The 20025-nt window shown below is 40.1% G+C and overlaps 1 protein-coding gene across 1 annotated transcript in view; it reads left to right on the top strand.

The window, feature by feature from the left end:
• il17rd (interleukin 17 receptor D) overlaps positions 1 to 20025 on the top strand; it is a 91518-nt gene that overhangs the window by 32720 nt on the left and 38773 nt on the right. The window contains exons 3-4 of the mRNA XM_041192357.1: positions 4365 to 4490; positions 19037 to 19161. Of these exons, the coding sequence (XP_041048291.1) occupies positions 4365 to 4490; positions 19037 to 19161 (251 nt within the window). The remainder of the gene's footprint in view (positions 1 to 4364; positions 4491 to 19036; positions 19162 to 20025) is intronic.

Raw genomic sequence — 20025 nt, 5'->3', positions numbered from 1 at the left:
TTTACAAGCAATGCTATTGTGCAACACACTGATCAGTGACATACTGTGCTGATGTTGCTGTGTTTTACCATGAAAATTTGCATTGAACATGTTTTGCTTTTACCTATGTACATGTTTGATGTGGTGTGGCCTTAGACTTAATCAGAATGAGTGTTGTTTTATTCTTTCCACCTACATTTGCTTAATTCCATTGAATTTGTGTTCTAATATTTAAGGGTAGGAATGCATGCGCTTTTAAACATTTCACTTATCAAAACTGCTGGGAAATGGCACGTTTTCACAAGTTTTTTCAGATCTAGGTTTCAAGCTAGAAAAAATTCTCTCTGAAATGTGTTCAGTCCCTAAAAGTCCTATCTTTTTAATAGTCCTTATTTTCTCTTAAGCAGTGTTCACCCATTATAACTTTCTTTTTCCACATTCCTAATGACTGTATACAGCAAGTATGAGATGAGTTTTTAAAAATTCTTTCATGGAATTTGAGTGTCATTGGCAAGACCAGCCTATATTGCTTATCTCTAGTTGATCCTGAGAAGGTGATGGTGAGCTGCTTTCTTGAACTGCTGCAGTCCAACTGAACGCCTACAGTACTGTTAGGGAGTTCCAGGATTTTGACCCAGCGACAGTGAAGGAACAACGATATAGTTCCAAACCAGTGATGTGTGGCTTGGAGGGTAACTTGCAGGTGATGTTCCCATGCATGTGCAGTTTCTCTTTATTTACTCTGTCTAAACCCTTCATGATTTTAAACAATTCTACCAAATCTCATTTTAGCCTTCTCTGCTCTAAGGTGAACAACGGCAGCTTTTTCAGTCTACCTCATACCTAACCATTCTAATAAATCACTTCTGTACCCTCTCCAAAGTCCTTACAAAGTTCCTGAAGTGTGATGCCCAGATTTGGGGACAATGCTCCAACTAGGCTGAACTACTGTCTTATACAGATTTAATATCATCTTCTGGCTTTTGTACACTAGGCCTCTACTTATAATGGCCAGGTTCACGTATGCTTTACTAACCTGTCCTTCCACCATCAAAGTTTTGTGCACAGGTGCACCCCTGGGCCCCTTTCTCTCTCTTGCACCCTCTTAAAAATTGTGCCATTTAGCATGTACTGATTTCTTTCATTCTTCCTACCAAAATGTATCACAACATACTTTTCTGCATTGAATTTCACCTACCACGATTCTGCTGATCCCACCAGCTTGTCTTTGCTCCCTTGAAGTCTATTACTATCCTCCTTGCTGTTTACTGCACTTTCATGAGTGCACCATCCAGTCGCTTCCTATTTCACACAAGTGTTTCAGTGATTACTCTTGCTTTCTGTCAGTGAAATTCATTCCTTTCCTTTGAGGATTGAAAATGGATTTCAAGCCAAAACAAAAACTATTTTTAAAGAAGTGTTACAATAGTAAAATGCTATTGCATTTTAAAAGAAATGATCTGCATCTTATATCAATTAATTATGTAAATTATTTTACAAAATCTACAAATTTTGAAATTGTCTCCGGTCCAAATCGTTCAGGCACAGCAAAAATAGTTGTAGCCCTAATACTGAACCCTGAGGTGTACCAATGCAATTTTTAAAAAAGTACTTTACCATAACTCTCTTTTCTATTCTGTAGCCAATTTGGTACCCATGCTGCTAACATCCAACTCAGCCGCTGGCGCAAGGAAGCCAGGATGGATTGGTATTGGTCCCCAGCCCAAATAAATGGGGAGGATTTGCAGCAGGAAGGGGCATCCAGCTGTAAAACCAACCCACCCACCAAATATGAAGGGTGATCAACCAGCATTGTGGCCCTCCACCCCCCCCCCCCCCCCCCCCCCCCCCCCCCCGCAAACCTCCACTGCCCCCATCCCCCATCCATGTAACATGAGGAAACGTGAAAAACGTGTTCCGTCCCTTTTATCCATGGGCTTCAATTTGCTAACAAGCTTATTATGTGGTGATCTTTCAAACACCTTTTGAAAGTTCATATACACAACACCAACTGATTCATTTATGCATTCTCTTCATTCACCCTCTCTGTTACCCCATTAAAATTCAATCCAGGTAGCCAAAACATGATTTGCCTTTAACAAATCCATGCTCGCCCTCCTTTACTCCACATTCCAAGTGGCAGTTAATTTTCACCTGAATTATTGCTTCTAAAAGCTTTCGACCCCCTGATGTTATACTGATTGGCCTTCAAATGTCAGGTCACAGGTTTATCCTTCTCCCTTGTTTTGAACACTTGTAATCCTGCAAACCTCTGGCAACACACTGTATCTAAGGAAGTTTGGAAAATTATAGCCAGCACCTGTGCCATTTGTACCCTTACTTCCCACTGGCAACCAAGGGTGCCTCCTTTCCAGACCTGATGACTTATCCCCTTTAAGTACTGCTATTTTTCGAATACTTCCTCTCTATCTACTTTGGTTTCATCCAGTATCTCAACAACCTCCTTGTTTTCCGTAGCTTTGGCAAGGTACCCTTCGTTAGTAAACACTGACACACAACACTCATTTATTGTTTTAATCATGCCTTCTGTCTTCACCAAAAGATCTCCATTTTGATCCCTAGGGAGTGGCACTGGGAGCCCTCAACATTGATTCCAGATCCCATTATTGAGCTGACTGTAACAATAATCTACAATGGCAGATTTACTTATTAAGAAAAAAGATGTTGGGTATTCAAGTAGTTTGTACAGCAAATCATGACCTCAACTAATACATTAAAAGCTGATCAGCGGTCAAACTTGGATATCTTCATTGAGTAAGTTTTCAGGTGGAATTCCAAATGGGGCAAGTGAGGAGGAGCAGTTGGGACCACTGCTACTCCTAAGTCCTGTTGATCAGTATTGGCATGGCATTAACCATAACTGGGATAGGATGAAAACACGAACAAACTATAGTTTTAAAGTCTGTGCAGTTTATAGCACTCTTAGTTGCAAATAAAAACTGACTATAAATTCCCACTAAACCAGCATAGGATGTACAGACAGGCTTTGCCCACAGGGTCTGTCCTGTTTCCTATTACACTCTACATGATGCAGGAATATTCACACTGAGTTTAACTAAAACCACGCCATGCAGAGGGTCAGTTAATCCCCCTCCGATTTAGCATTTTTTTTTAAATTTTGAAATTCATTCTCCTAGATACTTGACATTGTAGTGGCTGAGTACAGCCTTGCATTGTTGCTGAGATCAGGTAAATAAATTCCCAAAAGCATTCTAACATTTAGTTATGTGATTTAAAGCTGAAATTAATCTGTATTAAATAGAAATAAAGAGCCAGGTTTCCTGTATGCTAACTGCTAATCTACATCTGTTTGAGAGGAGTTGTGTTTAGCTGTGCTCAGTGATCCAATTTAGAGTTAAGGCATCTGTTTCCAAGGTGACCTGTTGATTCATGTCTACATAAGGCAAAGAGGTCTTCTTATTTAAACCACATTTCCCTTTATTTCAGTGGCAAAGTCTATTAATTAAAACCTTTATCCTAATTACTAAAATATTCCCTCATCTGTTAGAGTTTATTAAATTAAATTTACGCTATAAAGTAATAAGGGAGCCCATTGTTGTTCGCAAATTTTGCAGAGGAGTTATTTGGCAGCATCACAAGTTCTCCTCTACCCCTCCCCGCTCCTCACACTGAAAAATAAACCTCTTTTCACTTGTTACTGAATATATTTGTGTCTAAAATCCTCCTTGAGAATTCTTGAGCAGCGAATGAGGAAAGATTGGATTAGGTTAGGGCTGTTTTCTTTGGAACAGAGGAAGCTGAACCTAATTAAAGTGCATAAAATTGAGGGGTCTATATAGAGTGGATAGGAAGGCCCTATTTTGCTTGGTTGAGGGATCCATAACTAGGGGGCATAGGTAAGAGGTAGGAAATTTAGAGGAGATTTAAGGGGAAGTCTTTCACCCAGAGGATGGGGGAAATCTGGAACACGCTGCCTGAAAGGATGATAGAGGCAGAAATCCTTGTAACATTTAAAAAGCAATTGAAAGATTACGGACCAAGAATCATAGAGTTGGATTAGGCTGGATGGCTCCTTGCTGGACATGCGAACATAATGCGCCAAATGGCCTCTCTCCGTGCTGTAATGATTCTATGAGACTCATAATAAATAGCATGAACATGTGCTTTGTGTTGGTTATTCGTACAATTGTCAGTGCCAAAAAATATATTGTTCTTAATAACTTGCTATTTTTGTGTTTTTTAAAAGTGATTCTATTTTCATTTCATTTCTTGCTTCAGGCTCATTTTATAGTAATGGCAAGTTTAATTAGAGCTGTGGTTATTGGATCTATGACTGAACATCACACAAGTAGGTTAAGCAATTTTGAGGAGCTAGCAACTAAATATTGTTACATTTTCTCCAGATTGTTCATCCATTGGGAATCTGAAGGGGGAGCATGCAATTGATAGAGTTCGAAACTTCTGCTTCAGCCAATCAGTGCAGGATGACTTGGTTGCAGTGAGATTTCAATGGAATCCAAGCCCACTGGGTAAGTGAAAGTCTGAACTGATTCCAAACAGTCAGTTTAGAAGTGATGTAGAAACTGGGTTAGAAGGTTGATGATACACCAGTATTATTTTAGCCAAGAAATTATTAACTTGAGAGATGTGAAACTTTGAGCAATCATCACACCCCAGAAATTTCCTAGGACTTTCTCATATTTGCCACCACCCTAAAGTCTGCAAAAAGTGCATAGAAAATACAACTGATAGAGCACTGTTGTTGATTGTAATAAGGGGAGATGGTAGTGTAGTGGTAATGGCATTGGCCTAGTAACCCTAGTGGGTTCAAATCCCACCATGGCAGCTGCTGGAACTTAAATTCAATTAATAAACCTCGAATATAAAGCTAGTCTCAGTAATGGTCACCATGGCAAGTATCATCAATTGTTCCAAAAACCCATCTGGTTCACTAAAATCCTTCAGGGAAGAAAATCTGCCATCCTTACCCAGTTTGATCTACATGTCACCCCAGGCCCACAGCAACATATTTGACTCTTAACTGCCCCCTGAAATGACCAAGCAAGTCACTCAGCTCAAGGGCAATTAGGGATGGGCAACAAATGCTTTCCTTGCCAGCGATGCCCGCATCTCAAGAAAGAATTTTTTAAGAACTGCCTTATACTATCAGTCATTATTGCTTTTAATAAATGTCCAGTACAACCTTTTTGTGCTCATCGATCCCTTGTTGGGCAATTAAGTTAAATGCCCTTATGGTGAAAGAAAAGGCCAACTGAAGATAATAACATAGAAAGTAGCTGCCATGACAAACATCAGTATAGTGGATGTGTTTTGGTCAATCACACTGCAGTTGATGTAAGGCTGTGAATTATATCTTCTAAATGTTCTATACCATAAAGTGTTAGAGCAAACCCAAGAGCAATCCTACGCTGACTATCAATGTTTAAATACGCCACCTGGTCTACTGAGTTGAACAGCCCAGGAAGGTTTCAACAATTCCTGATGTATGGCTTAGTAAATATCCACTGGGACATTGGTATAGCACTTGGCTTTGATGTACCATGTCAATGGGGAGGAAATACTAGCTAAAGTTTTTCTACTGACATCTTGGAAAATGAAAACATATTTTACCATTAAAATTTTATTACAAATTACGTGAAACATTTCTCTTTCTCCTGCACTCACCATTCCTCTTTCTTTCTTTATTTATTATTCATTCATGGGATGTGGGCTTTGCTGGCTAGGCCAGCATTTATTCCTATCCCTAGTTGCCCTTGAGAAGGTAGTGGTGAGCTGTCTTCTTGAACCGCTGCAGCCCATGTGGTGTAGGTACATCCACAGTGCTGTTAGGGAGGGAGTTCCAGGATTTTGATCCAGCGACTGTGAAGGAACGGCAATATATTTCCAAGTCAGGATGGTGAGTGGCTTGGAGAGGAGCTTCAGGTGGTGATGTTCCTATCTATCTGCTGCCCTTGTCCTTCTAGGTGGTGGTGGTCGTGGGTTTGGAAGGTCCTGTTTAAAGGAGCCTTGGTGAATTCCTGCAGTGCATCTTGTAGATGGTACACACTGCTGCTACTGTGCATCGGTGGTGGAGGAAGTGAATGTTTGTGGATGTGGTGCCAATCAAGCGGACTATTCTGGGAGAAGTTTTGGCAGAGTTATTCAAATAGATCTTGATTGAAAAAAATAGGGTATTGCTGGTTCCTCTGGATTTGGGGTAATGAGGGTTAGCTGTAACGAAGCATTGATTTTTTTTTTGGAGAGGATCAAAGTGACCTGGAAATTTTCTCCAGTTGTAGGATATTAAATTTGAACATTTTTGCCTGTACAAAAGGTTGTATTTAATATTCTTATGATGAATGCATCATGTGGTTTTGTTTGGAAGGATTCCAGGGATTTCCTCTCTTGTAATATGAGCTGAACATTGTATATCAAAGGTTATAATTTTTTTTCAATTATTTTCCATTAGATCCTTTTCTAAAAGGACATTATAGCTATGGACTAGTTTGCCAAGTTGTGGAAGGATAGCTCTCTGGATGTTACAAGCTTTCTGCACTATTGTATTTCTCCCCCCTCTCCTGCCCTATTTTGCATGACTCCACAGTGACCCATCTGGATCTGTCTTATATAGAATTACCTAGAACATACTGCATAGAAATAGGCCATTTAACCCTACCAGTCTGTGGTGGTGTTTATGTTCCACATATACCTTCTCCCACTCTACTTTACCAATGCTGTTCAGCTCAACTACTCCATGTGGTAGCAACTTCCACATTCTAATTACACACTCTGGATAAGATAAAAGTTTTTTCTGAATTCTTTATTAGATTTATTAGTAATTATCTCGTACTTATGGCTCTTAGTTTTGTACTTCCCCACAAAAGGAAGCATCTTCTCTACGTCAACCTTATTAAAACACCTTCATAATTTTAAAGATTTCTATTCAATTGCCCCTGAGCCTTCCCTTTTAACAAAGGAGCCCTAACCGGTTCAGTCTTTCCTAATGGTTATAACCTCTCAGTTCTGTTTTCAGGGGAACATGAGTAGGCCATTTAGTCCCTCAAGACTATTCTACCATTCAAAGAAATCATGGCTGTTCTGTCACCTAACTCCATGTACTTGCCTTTGCCCGATATCCCTTAATATTTTTAGATAACAAAAATCTATCAATCTCAAATTTAAAATTAAGAACTGAGCTAGCATCAATTGCTGTTTTCAGAAGAGAGCTACAAACTACTACCACCCTTTGTGTGTAGGAGTGTTTCCTAATTTCCCTCCTGAAAGGTCTGGCTCTAATTTTTAGACAATGTTCCATAGTCCTAGGCTTCTGTAAATATTGTTGCACCTCTTCCAGTGCCTTTATATTCTTTTCATAATATAGCGACCAAAATTGTATATGGTGTTCTAAGTATGGGCTCATTACCTTATCTACTTGTACAAACTAATATTTAGTTGACCTTGCTCACTTAATAATCAGGGGGACTTAGAAGATGATTCAACAGCTCTTTCAAGAATAAAAACAAAAAACTGCGGATGCTGGAAATCCAAAACAAAAACAGAATTACCTGGAAAAACTCAGCAGGTCTGGCAGCATCAGTTCTGCTGAAGGGTCATGAGGACTAGAAACGTCAACTCTTTTCTTCTCCCCCTCGGTTCTGCTGAAGGGTCATGAGGACTCGAAATGTCAACTCTTTTCTTCTCCGCTGATGCTGCCAGACCTGCTGAGTTTTTCCAGGTAATTCTGTTTTTGTTTTAGCTCTTTCAAGAAGCCTGATTTGATTCAGTGCTATAATTTGAATAGCAAATGGCTCAGTAAACTGGTCTTTATAGATGGTTTAATAAAGGTAATTACTGAGTTTTTGAGATTTAATTGTCTGCATGGCTTAATGCATAAGACATCTAACTTTGGTGCAAATCCTGATGTTATACTAATCCCATTGGCTGAAGGGTAGAGAACCAGAGGACACATATAAGTTGATTGGCAAAAGAACCACTGGCCACATGAAAAAAATCTTTTTTACACAGCGAGTGGTTAAGATCTGGAATGCAGTGTCTGAGAGTTTGGTCAAGACAGATTCAGTCATGACTTTCAAAAGGGAATTCGATTAAGCACCTGAAGAAAAGAAATTGCAGGATTACAGGGGAAGGATAGGGGAGTGGGATTAACTGAGTTGCTCTTGCAGAGTTGGCATGAGCACAACAGACTGAGTGCCGCCCCCTGTGCTATAAGCATTTTATGATTCTATTCTATCTTCAACATGTTGAGTTATTGAACTTGGGTATTCTATCTCAGTGGTGAAGGGTGATGTGGAGCAGCTTCAAGTATTCAACATTAGATTAGCATTGGTGTCAGTCATCCTTTCAGCCTGGAATGGAGCATGGAATGGAGAGATCCAAGGAAAATGAAAGACGGGAGCAAATATTTCACTTGATTTTTGCTTAGCATTACTCAACATTAAAATTTAGGGAATATGAATCTTGTAAAATGTTGTAGAGCTACTGAAGAATAGGGCTTCAATCAGTCTAGTAAATTAATATTTATTGGCTCTTTCTTTTGTTCACTGAGTATCATACAGACTAGGAAGTCTCAGGTTTGATCCCTGGTTTGCTGAGTTACCTTTCTTTCCTACATTATAACAACTACTTACATTTATACAGTGCTTTAATGGAAGAAAACATGATGTGCTTCACAGGAACATTATCGAACAAAATTTTTACATATGGAGGTATTAAGACAAATGACCAAAAACTTGGCTGAGAAAAGTAGGTTGAAAGGAGTCCTAAAGGAGTTGGAGAGGTTTCGAAGACTTGGGAGGGAATTCAGCTAGACCAATTTTTGTTCTTGAAATCCTTAAATGCAATTAGAAAAGATGTTTCAGGGAAGGGCGTTAACACAGATGTGGTTTGTAGTGAATTCAGGATTCAGAGGAGCAAAAGCACGGCAGTCTCACAATGAAACAACCTAGCTGTAAGAATTCCATCCATATGTTAGAACTAATAAAAAGATCAGACTTCAAAACCAACTTTCACAATTTATGTTAAATACAGCTAACTATGATTTGAAAGCAGGAATGTAACCAACTTTACAATAAATCTGAAGACGAGTCGTACGGACTCGAAACGTTAACTCTGTTTTTCTCTCCACAGATGCTGTTAGACATGCTGAGTTTTTCCAGCATTTTCTGTTTTTGTTACAATATATAAAGCTGATGTAAAGTGTTGTGGTCTTTAATCCATCGTAATCATGCTTAATTATCAGTAATGATGCATCTGGTTCAATCAGTCTAAGAATCACAGCACAGAAAGAGGCCATTCAGCCTTTGGAGTTCATGACAGCTCTTTGTATAGCAATCCAGTCAGTCACATTCCCCTGCTCTAACCCTTTGCAAGTTTAATTTCCCCGGTTCTATTATTATGATCTGGCTAGAGACCACAGTAATGTTTTTTAATCCAGAAGCCCAGGTATTTGCTAAAATAATGATGCCACAAAGTTCATGATATAAATCAAAAGAATTTTACTGCACAAAATCAAAGAACTAATACTAATAACTATCTTAAAGGCAAAAGTACAATGAACACAGTTACTTATACTCTTTGCACGCGCCCGGCCTCGCACACCCCCTCCCATTCGCCCTCACGCTCCCGCTCAGTTTGACTATACCAGAAGTCCAACTCACTGTTAGGCATCCTTCAGTTAACAAGAGTTTTAGCCAACACACAAAATTTCAATTGAATTCTGTTTGAGAGAGACATTTTCTCTTTGCAGCCAACTTGGCCTTAACCCTAAAAACAAAAAAAATACTGAAAAAACTGTCGCTTGACCACAGAACCATACCCACAATCTATTTATCCTAAAATTAACTTGTTGCCTCAGGCAACCTGATCACGTGATCATTTGCTGGAAGCCAGGTTCTTTACCAGAAACCCCTTATAGGTTCTTTAAAGGAACCAGCATCCCAACATAAAATATAGGGTTTTTACCCAAAAGCCCATGGACGATCTCACCATCCAATTTCCTTTAGAAATCATTGACCATCCTTGTAGGCAAAAAGAAAGTTCTTCCTTACCCCCACCACCTCCACTGACATCTTTTGCTCAAAGCTTTACATGTGTGCCTAGTCCTTACCATTAGTTCATTGGTTCTGCCTTTCATTGTGTACCCTATCTAAACCTATCATAATTTTGTACACCTCTGTTGGATCTCCCCTCAATCTCGTTTTTTTGCTCCAAGGAGAACAGCCCCAGCTTCTCTAATCTAACCTTGTAACTGAACTCCCTCATCCTTGAATCATTCTGGCAAATCTGCTCTGCACCCTTTCAAAACATTCGCATCCTTCCTAAAGTGTGGTGATCAGAACTGGAACAAGACTGGGATACCTTCTAAAATTATTATTGTTAACTTTTATCCTAGGTGAATTCATAGATTCATAGAGTTATTTAATTTAAAACGATTTAAGTGCATTGAGCTTTTGTTCACCCCTCAACATCAACAGCATGACCATTGCTGAATCCCCCACTATCATTGACCATAAACTGAACGGGACTAGCCATACAAATACTGTGGCTACAAGAGCAGGTCAGAGGCTGGGAATCCTGTGGTGAGTAACTTGCATCTTGACTCCCAAAAGCCATCCACCATCTACAAACTACAAGTCAGGAGTGTGATGGAATACTCTCCATTTGCCTGGCTGAGTGCAGCTCCAACAACACTCAAGAAGCTTGACACGGTCCAGGACAAAGTAGCCCGCTTGATTGGCACCCCATCTGCAAGCATTCACTCCCTCCGCCACCCATGCACAGTAGCAGCAGTGTGGTACCATCTACAAGATGCACTGCAGGAACGCACCAAGGCTCTTTAGACAGGATCTTCCAAACCCACAGCTACTATCATCTAGAAAGACAAGGGCAGCAGAAACATGGTGGGGACACCATCACCTGGAAGTTTCCCTCCAAGGCATTCACCATCCTAACTTGAAAATATGTTGTTGTTCCTTCACTGTCACTGAGTTAAAATCTGGAACCCCCCCCGCAACAGCAGTGTGTGTGTATCTACACCACATGGAGTACGGTGGTTCAAGGAGACTGCTCGCCGCCACTTTCTTGTGGTCAATTAGGGATGGGCAATAAATGGTAGCCTAGCCAGTGACATCCACAGCCCATAAAATGAATTAAAACATAACTAAATGCAGTTTCATTAAGGGGAAAACAAGATTGTAATTTAAAGAAAAATAATGTAACTTATATTTGTTTCATGGCTTTTAAACTAAAGAATGTGGAATAAGTCTACTTTGGTTCATTCGATGCTCTGATATTGGACTTGGTAATGTGATGCCTAACATAAGTACACCAAACCCATAAGCGATAAATGAGACGATGTTTGGGCATGCACCTCTGACATTGATCCTTTTGACTGTAGCAAGTTGGAATGCAGCTGGAGGGCTCAGGTGATAACAGGTCCAAACTCTTCCCTTTGTGGTTCGCACGCCATCACAAGAGAGGTTCTGTGTAGTAGAACGTGCAAAACTAGTCTGGCAGCTTTGAAACCTTCCCCGTGCTGTTCAGATAGGATCTATTGGAGACCGTGTGGGATTACCTGAATTTGAATGAAAACTGTTTCAGGCCTCTGTTTGGAATATGAACCAATTGGAATGTCTTCACTGAAGGTATGATAAAATTAAACAAACGATGAATTGTTTACAAGAGGCCATAATGAAACAGGCTTTTTTTTACATTACAGTAACAATTTAAAATTATTTTGAATACACTTCTGCCATTTTCCTGCTAAATTTCTCAATTTACTCTATTTTTTAATAAATTGAAACAGGCATGACAGCCATTTTGGTTTTGTCCCCTTCTTGCACTTTTGGAATGAATTACTCAGATTTAGGTAATCCTTAGAAATCTGTTTTTGGAGACACAAGTAACTAAAGAGCTGCTTTGCATACTTGGTTCCCTGAAAATGCTGAGATCCAAATTTTCTCGTGAGTGAGTTAACCCAGCGTGAGAGGTGAAAAGGAATGGAACAGTCACACTGCCTCCTTGCCCTCTTCCATCTCTGCATCTTATTCTTTGACTTTTCATCCCTCAAAGATCAGTGGGTATATAAGGGCAGTGACACAATGCTACAGTGTACTTCAGGTCTCTCTATTTGGCTGTTCTTATCTTGCTAGATATTTGGGCAAGAGTTATTTTTTTCACTGAAACCCTTAAGTACAAGCTGGTATGCTATGTCTTCCACTCTTTGGAAAATATGTCATTTGCCCATAGTTAAAAGTTAACAATAAATGGTTCATGTTTAAACATCCAAGTCTCAAGATCTCATCATTGAGACTTCAGACGAACCCATAATACAACATGGTGGCAGCAGTGATAAGAAAGGTGGCATTTTTGAAGGGATGGCAGTTAAAGATTATAGTGTAAATAGTTATACTCCATTGGAAGGGAGGAGGTTTTATTTTGAGAAGAAAGGGGGATGTTGTATGTGCCTGCATGCCATTGTGATGTAAAGAGCAAGGGTTAACATGTGACTGGAGAATAGCACTGCCCACTGTATGATGTATCGAGTCATATGGTAGTATACTCAGGGAGAACACTCTAGAAACAGTCTGTGACAGCTTGTAGCAACACCATGCATGCCATTGACTGGGATCTGTACCTAGTTAAAGATTAACAATAAATGGTTCACGTTTAAACATGCAAGTCTCAGGATCTCATCATTGAGACATCAAACAGACCCATAATACAACAGTACCAGTCATCACCGCTCAGCTGCTGTAGTACAATGTGGCATATTTTTATAACTTTTTGACTTATTTTTGAGACATAATTAGGAAAACAGCCTTGCTTAATACTATGCATGACTGGAAAAAAAATGCCCAATATATGCAATATCCCATCGATTACATAATGTACAAATTTTTTCTGGCTGTTAATTATAACTACAGCAGTCTGCAGGACCAAGGGGATGGCATTATGTTCAAATCTTTTCAAAGATTCTAGAAATGCCCCATTGCTTTTCCTTTCTATTGATAAATGCTCAATGATTAGACCAACATCCTCCTTCCATATTTTGTGATCAGCCTTTTCAACCTAACATCTTGCCAGTCTTATCCCTGCCACTCCAAAGCTTGGGTAACACACATTAGTGACTCCTCTTCGATGTGATTCCCATGTTTAAGGGTGAGTGAATGTTTCTTTAATTCAGGAAGATCCACCTCCCTAGTACAGATTTATGCTAGGGGCTTGATGTGGAATTGATCTCTTTTGAATGAAAAGAACTGAATGTAACTTGACGTCCATTTATTTTTGGGCAGCTTGCTGTAACCAAAGATTTGATTGCCTAGGCAACCATTGGATTGTCTCTTTTTAAAAACTAGGTCTATATCCTCATGTAGAAGAAAGGTAAGCTTTTTGTGATAGTTTAAATAGTTGTGTCCTATTTTCTGTGTTGGTCATTACTATTAATTTCTACTTAAGCTATTGTCTGGACACACAAGTGTAATTCAGGCTGAAATCACCCACCTCAGCAGCATTAAGCAGAATGGTGCAATGAACGTTGCTACAGAACAATGAATTCATTGAATCATGACGGTTGACATGCAGATCCCCTGAATTGTGTGAGATGATGAACAAGTGGCTGAATGTTTCTCAGATCGCAATGTCCAAAAGGGGATGGACAGACTTTTCCTACCAAAAGAACTCATTTCTAAGATACTGCATTAAAACTAAAGTAAAATTCTAACTCTGAAAGCACAGCAAGGAGTTACTGATGTCACTTCCGCCGAGCAATGCTGATTGATCTACAGACCCATATTTCCTTTCCTGAATTCTGTATTTGGAACTTGATTACATGCGTACGAATTTGGAGCAGGACTTGGCCACTCGGCCCCTCAAGACTGCTCCGCCATTCAATAAGATCATGGCTGATCTGATTGTAACTTCCAGTCTATCCCCGATAGCCTTTCACACCCTTGTTTATCAAGAATCTCATCTACCTCTGCCTTAAAAATATTCAAGGACTCTGTTTCCACTGCCCTTTGAGAAAGGGCGTTCCAAAGACACATGACTCTGAGTGAAAAAAATTTCTCCTCATCTTGGTCTTAAATGGCAACCCCTCATTTTTAAACTGACTCCTAGTAAAAGATTCTCTCACAAGAGGAAACATCCTCTCCACATCCAGCCTACCAAGACCCCTCAGGATCTTAAAGGTTTCAATCAAGTCACTTCTTACTCTTCTAAACTCCAGCGAAACAAGCCTAACCTGCCCAATCTTTCCTCATACGACAATCCACCCATTCCTGTTATTAGTCTGGTAAACCTTCTCTGAACTGCTTCTAGCGCATTTACATACCTCCTTAAATAAGGAGACCAATATTGTACACAGTACTCCAGATATGGTCTCACCAGTGTCCTGTACAACTGAAGTATAACCTCCCTACTTTCATATTCAAATTCCCCTTGCAATAACAAGAACATTCTATTAGTTTTCTTAGTTACTTGCTGTACCTGCATACTAGCCTTTTGTGATTCATGCACTAGGACACTCATCCTTCTGAATCTCGTAGCTCTGCAAACTCTCAACCATTTAGATAATATGTTTCTTTTATATTCTTTCTCCCAGAATGGACAATTTCACATTTGCCCACATTATACTCCATTTGCCAGATCTTTGCCCACTCAGTTAACCTATTTATGCCACTTTGTAGCCTCCTTATGTCCTCTTCACAACTTACTTTCCTACCTATCTTTGTGTCATTAGCAAATTTAGAACCCATCCTTTGGTCTCTTCATCCAAGTCATTTATATAAATTGTTAAAAGTTGAGGCACCAGCACTGACCCAGGATTAATTAATGACCTCAGGGTAAAGGCACCCTTAGGTAGCAGTGACCACAATATGATTGAATTTTACATTCAGTTTGAAGGCTAATATTTTAAACTTTAAGGGCAACTGTGGGTGTGAAAGCTGAGCTAGCTGAAGTGAACTGGGATGCTAGGTTAGAGGATAGATCAATAGAGAAGCAGCGGCAGACATTTAAGGGGATATTGCAGAATACTCTAAGTATGTTCCTACTATAAAAATGAATTCTAAAGGGAGGACCCACCATCTGTGGTTAACTAAAGAAGTTAGGGAAAGCATCAACTGAAGGAAAAAGCATATAACTGCGCAAAGATGAGTGGTAGGTCAGATGATTGGTCAGAATATAAAGAACAGCAGAGAATGACTAAAAGGTTAATCAGCAGAAAGAAATTACAGTATGAGAGGAAGCTAGCTAGAAATGTAAAAACAGATAGCAAGAGTTTCTACAGCTATTTAAACAGCAGAAAAGTAGGTAAAGTGAGTGTTGGCCCTCTAGAGACTGAGAATGGGGAGTTAATTGTAGGTAAGGAAATGGCGGATGAAGTGAACAAATATTTTGCTTCTGTCTTCACTATAGAAAATATAAAAAACATTCCAGTAATAGCCGTAAATTAGAAGGTGGAAGGGAGAGGGGAACTTGGTGGAATTACAAACACTAGGGAAGCGGCCATGAGCAAACAGAGGGAGCTGTGGGCTGACAAGTCTCCAGGTCCAGATGGACTTCATCCTAGAGTGGCTGATAAGGTATTAGATGCATTGATGCTAATTTTCCAAAATCCCTTAGATTCTGGAAAGGTTCCATCAGACTGGAAAGTAGCAAATATAACCCCTCTGTTCAAGAAGGGAGGAGGCAGAAAACAGCAAACTATAGGCCTATAGCAAACCAAATGGGCAGAATTTTGCCCTTGATGGGCAGACAGGCCTGACTGACTCGGTGGTGGGCGGGCAGCCGATCACCACCACCAAAACGGTGCTCTGCCGCCATTTTAAGTGGGCGGGCCAATTAAGGCCTGCCCAGCGTGCTGCCTGATGGGAAGCGCTATGCGCTTCCTGTGCCGGGGTGGGGGGGGGAGGGGTTCCCTAACTGCCAGAGTGCGCTCTTTAGCGCATGCGCACGAAAGAGTGCACATCTCCCTGAGGCAAAGTGCTGCCTCAGGGAGATCGCTGAAAGGCACTGAAACATTAAAAATAGAAAAATAAAAAAATCATTAACACGTCCCCCTCATGTGAAAATGTCACAGAGATGGGACATGTTAATGAAATGCACAAAAACTTTATTACAATTTTATAATTCCGATATCAAATCCCGCCATTGGATGAGGTTTGTAAAAAAAAAAAATCACTTACCTGCCTGCCCGTTGGGCCCGTGCGCCAAGCCGAAATCCTGGTTGATTGGAGAGTTAATGGCCTTAAGGCCTTTAATTAATGGCGGGTGCACATCCTGCTGCATAGCGTGCCCGCCGACCGAAATATTGCGATGCCACGCGCTGATATCGGGACACTCGCGTGACGACAGCGCGCGACATTTTAAGCGCTGGCATGGGAACTCCGCCACCCGCACGCCAACCAGAAGATTCTGCCCTATGTCTTTCTCTCCACAGATGCTGTCAGACCTGCCGAGTTTTTGCAGCAATTTTTGTTTTTGTTTTGGATTTCCAGCATCTGCAGTATTTTGCCTTTATCTAAACTATAGGCCAGTTAGCTTGATGTCTGTTGTGGGGTAGTTGTTAGAATCGATCATTAAATAGGTTATAGCTGGGGACTTAGAAAAACACAAGGTAATCTGGAAGAGTCAGCATGGTTTTGTGAAAGGGAAATTATATTGAACCAATCTATTGGGGTTCTTTGAAGGAGTAACATGTGCTGTGGACGTAATGTACTTGGATTTCCAGAAAGCATTTGATACGATACCACAGCAAAGGTTATTGCAGAAAATAATAGTTCACGGTGTAGCGGATAACATTTTAGCCTGGATAGAAGATTGGCTGTCTGGCTGGCAGAAAACAGAGTATGCATAAAAGGGTCTTTTTCTGATTGACAGGACGTAACTAGTGGAGTCCCGCAGGGGTCTGTGCTGGGGTCTTAACTTTTTACAATTTACATCAATGACTTAGATGAGGGGAGCAAAGGCATGGTAGCTAAATTTACACGTGGCACAAAGATAGGTAGCAAAGCACACTGTGAAGGGGACATAAGCTTGCAGATGGATATAGATAGGTTAAGTGAGTGGGCAAAAATCTGGGAGATGGAGTATAATGTGGGAAAATGTGAAGTTGTTCACTTCGGCAGGAAGAATAAGCAAGCAGAGTATTACTTAAATGGTGAACGACTGCAGAATTCCGAGGTGCAGAGGGATCTAGGCGTTCATGTGCATGAGTCATAAAAAGTTAGTATGCCGGTACAGCAAGTAATTAAGAAGGCTAATGGAATGCTATCCTTTATTACGAGAGGAATTGAACATAAAAGTAAGGATGCTATGCTTCATTTATACAGGGCATTAGTGAGACCTTATTTCAAATACTGTATGCAGTTTTGGTCTCATTATTTAAGGAAGGATGTAAGGACGTGGTTCAGAGGAGGTTTACTAGATTGATACCTGGAATGAGCGGGCTGTCTTATGAGGATAGGTTGGTCAGACTGGGCTTGTTTCCACTGGAGTTTAGAAGAATGAGGGGTGACTTGGTTGAAGTATATAAGATCCTGAATGGCGTTGACAAGGTGGATGTCAAAAGGATGTTTCCTCTTGTGGGTGTGTCCAGAACTAGGGGGCACTGTTTTAAAATTGGGGGTTGCCCTTATAAGGCAGAGATGAGGAGAGAATTTTTTTGAAGGTCATGTGACTTTGGAACACTGCTTCAGAAAGCAGTTGATTCAGGGTCATTGAATATTTTTCAAGGCAGAGGTAGATAGATTCTTGTTTGGCAAGGGGAATCGAAGGTTATGGGGTAGATGGGAAAACACAAACAGATCAGCCATGATCTTATTGAACTGCGGAGCAGGCTCAAGGGGCCAAATTGCCTACTCTGCTCTTGTTTTGTATGTTCATTTGTATGATCCCTGTGGCACACCACTTGTTATAGCTTGCCAACCAGAAAATGACCCATTTAAGCCTACTCTGTTTCCTGTTAGCTAGTCAATCTTCTATTCATGTCAATATGTTACTGCCTATACCATGAGGTTTTATTTTCTACAATAACCTTTGAAGAGGCACCTTATCAAATGCCTTCTGGAAATCTAAGTACAGTACATCCACCGGTTCCCCTTTATCCACAGCGTGTTACTACTTTAAAGAACTCCATTAAATTGGTTAAACATGATTTCCCTTTCACAAAACCATGTTGACTCTGCCTGAGTGCTTTGATTTCTTTCTAAGTGCCGTGATGTAATGTCTTTAATAATAGCTTCTAACATTTTCTCTATGGCAGATGTTAAGCTAAGTGGCCTGTAGTTTCCTGCTTTCTATCTCTCTTCCTTTTTGAATAAAAGAGTTACATTTGCTATTTTCCAATCCAATGGCACCTTCCCTGAATCTAGGGGAAGAGAAACTAAAACCAACACACCAACTATCTCACTCGCCACTTCTTTTTGGCAGACAGAAGGTCAATTAAAATGGGGGGGTGGGGAGAGGAGTTTCAATTGAAACTGCATATTGCAAGGAATTGAGCATATAAAACACCAGAGTAAGTGTAAGATGCAAACAAGCATTCAAACATGCAAGCCACAAATACACACATGCACAATGTTATGATACCTGTGGCAATCAGCCCATTTAGGAAGTGGCAGTAGCCCAACCAGTTTTTTGATAAGTACTTTCTAAGCAGATCCATCTGTGGAACAAGTGTTCAGATGATGACGTTTTCCTTGTTTTGATGGTTATGTGTAACATACAATGAAATAGCAGAAGCTTATTTTATACTTTCAACTATATTTTTGCGCACAAGTTGTGAAAAATCTGGGGCATTTTACTGCACAGTAACATTTACTTGTGTGTGCTTCTTGATGAGTTTGCCTATTTTATAAATGAATTACACAGCCTTCTCTGCCAACACCTTCCACTGGTGGGATTTGGATGCCTTGCTCACATATCCAGTTATTAAAATGGTTTCTGTCCTTATACCAGCAAGGAAATGACTAAATAAGCCAATTTATTTGCCAATGCTCCATTTCTTCGTACAGTGTGTTTATATGCTTTTTCCTGTGTTGGAATTTTTCCTCAGGTATTGAATGTATCAGAGGCTTCAAAATAATTCTTCAAGAAGCTAAAGCAGTTGGGGCTGAAAAATTTTGTCAGGCATTGGTTTTAGAAGAACGAAAACAACTCAAATATTTCAATAAAACACTTGTAAGTAAACTGACCTTTGCTACAATTTAGAACAAATGCTTTCAGACACTTGAACCTGAAGTTATCTGTTGCTTCAGAAATTTTCAGAAAACATGCTGATTACATCTGATTAGTTTTTAATGGCTTCCAACTGTGGCTCATCTTGCAAATTGATTCAACATTTCCATTTTCCATTTGCTGCTGGACTGAGTTTGTAGATAAATGTTAAATTGTCTTCTAAATAAAGATTTGAGAGCTTTATAACTGTCGCTTGAATCTTGAGATCAGATAAAGGATTTGAAATTACTCCCAGGTATTTGTTTCTATCGATCCTATTTCTCATATGCATGCTGCTTCTCTCTGACATCACCTGAAGACACATTGTTAGTTTTCACATGTACAACACCCAGCTTTTACCTCTCCAACACTGCTCTCGATTCCTTCACTGTTGCTGAATTATCATACTGCTTGTCTGACATCCAGTACAGGATGAGCAGAAATTTCCTCCAATTAAATATTGGGAAGACTGAAGCCGGTCTCAGCTCATCTGTCTCAGCTCATCTGCTGCTGAAACCCTCTTTCATACATTTGTTACTTCTAGATTCGACTATTCCAATGCATCCCTGGCTGGTCTCCCACATTCTAGTCTCTGTAAACTTGAGGTCATTCCAAACTCTGCTGCCTGTGTCTTAACTCAAAACAAGTCCTTTTCCCTTATCACCCCTGTGCTAAGCAGCCCCAATTTCAATTGCTCCAAACCATTGGTGGCCCCAGATCCCGGAATACCCTCCTTACATCACTCCATCTCCCTACCTCACTTTCTTCCTTTAAGGCAATCCTTCGTCCAAGCTTTTGGACATCTTTCTTAATATCTATAAGTGGCTC

This window comes from Carcharodon carcharias, chromosome 7 (genome assembly GCF_017639515.1).
Source record: "Carcharodon carcharias isolate sCarCar2 chromosome 7, sCarCar2.pri, whole genome shotgun sequence".
NCBI lineage: Eukaryota > Metazoa > Chordata > Chondrichthyes > Lamniformes > Lamnidae > Carcharodon > Carcharodon carcharias.
The sequence above is the reverse complement of the archived record's forward strand: the minus strand, read 5'-3'. Positions and strand labels throughout refer to the sequence as shown.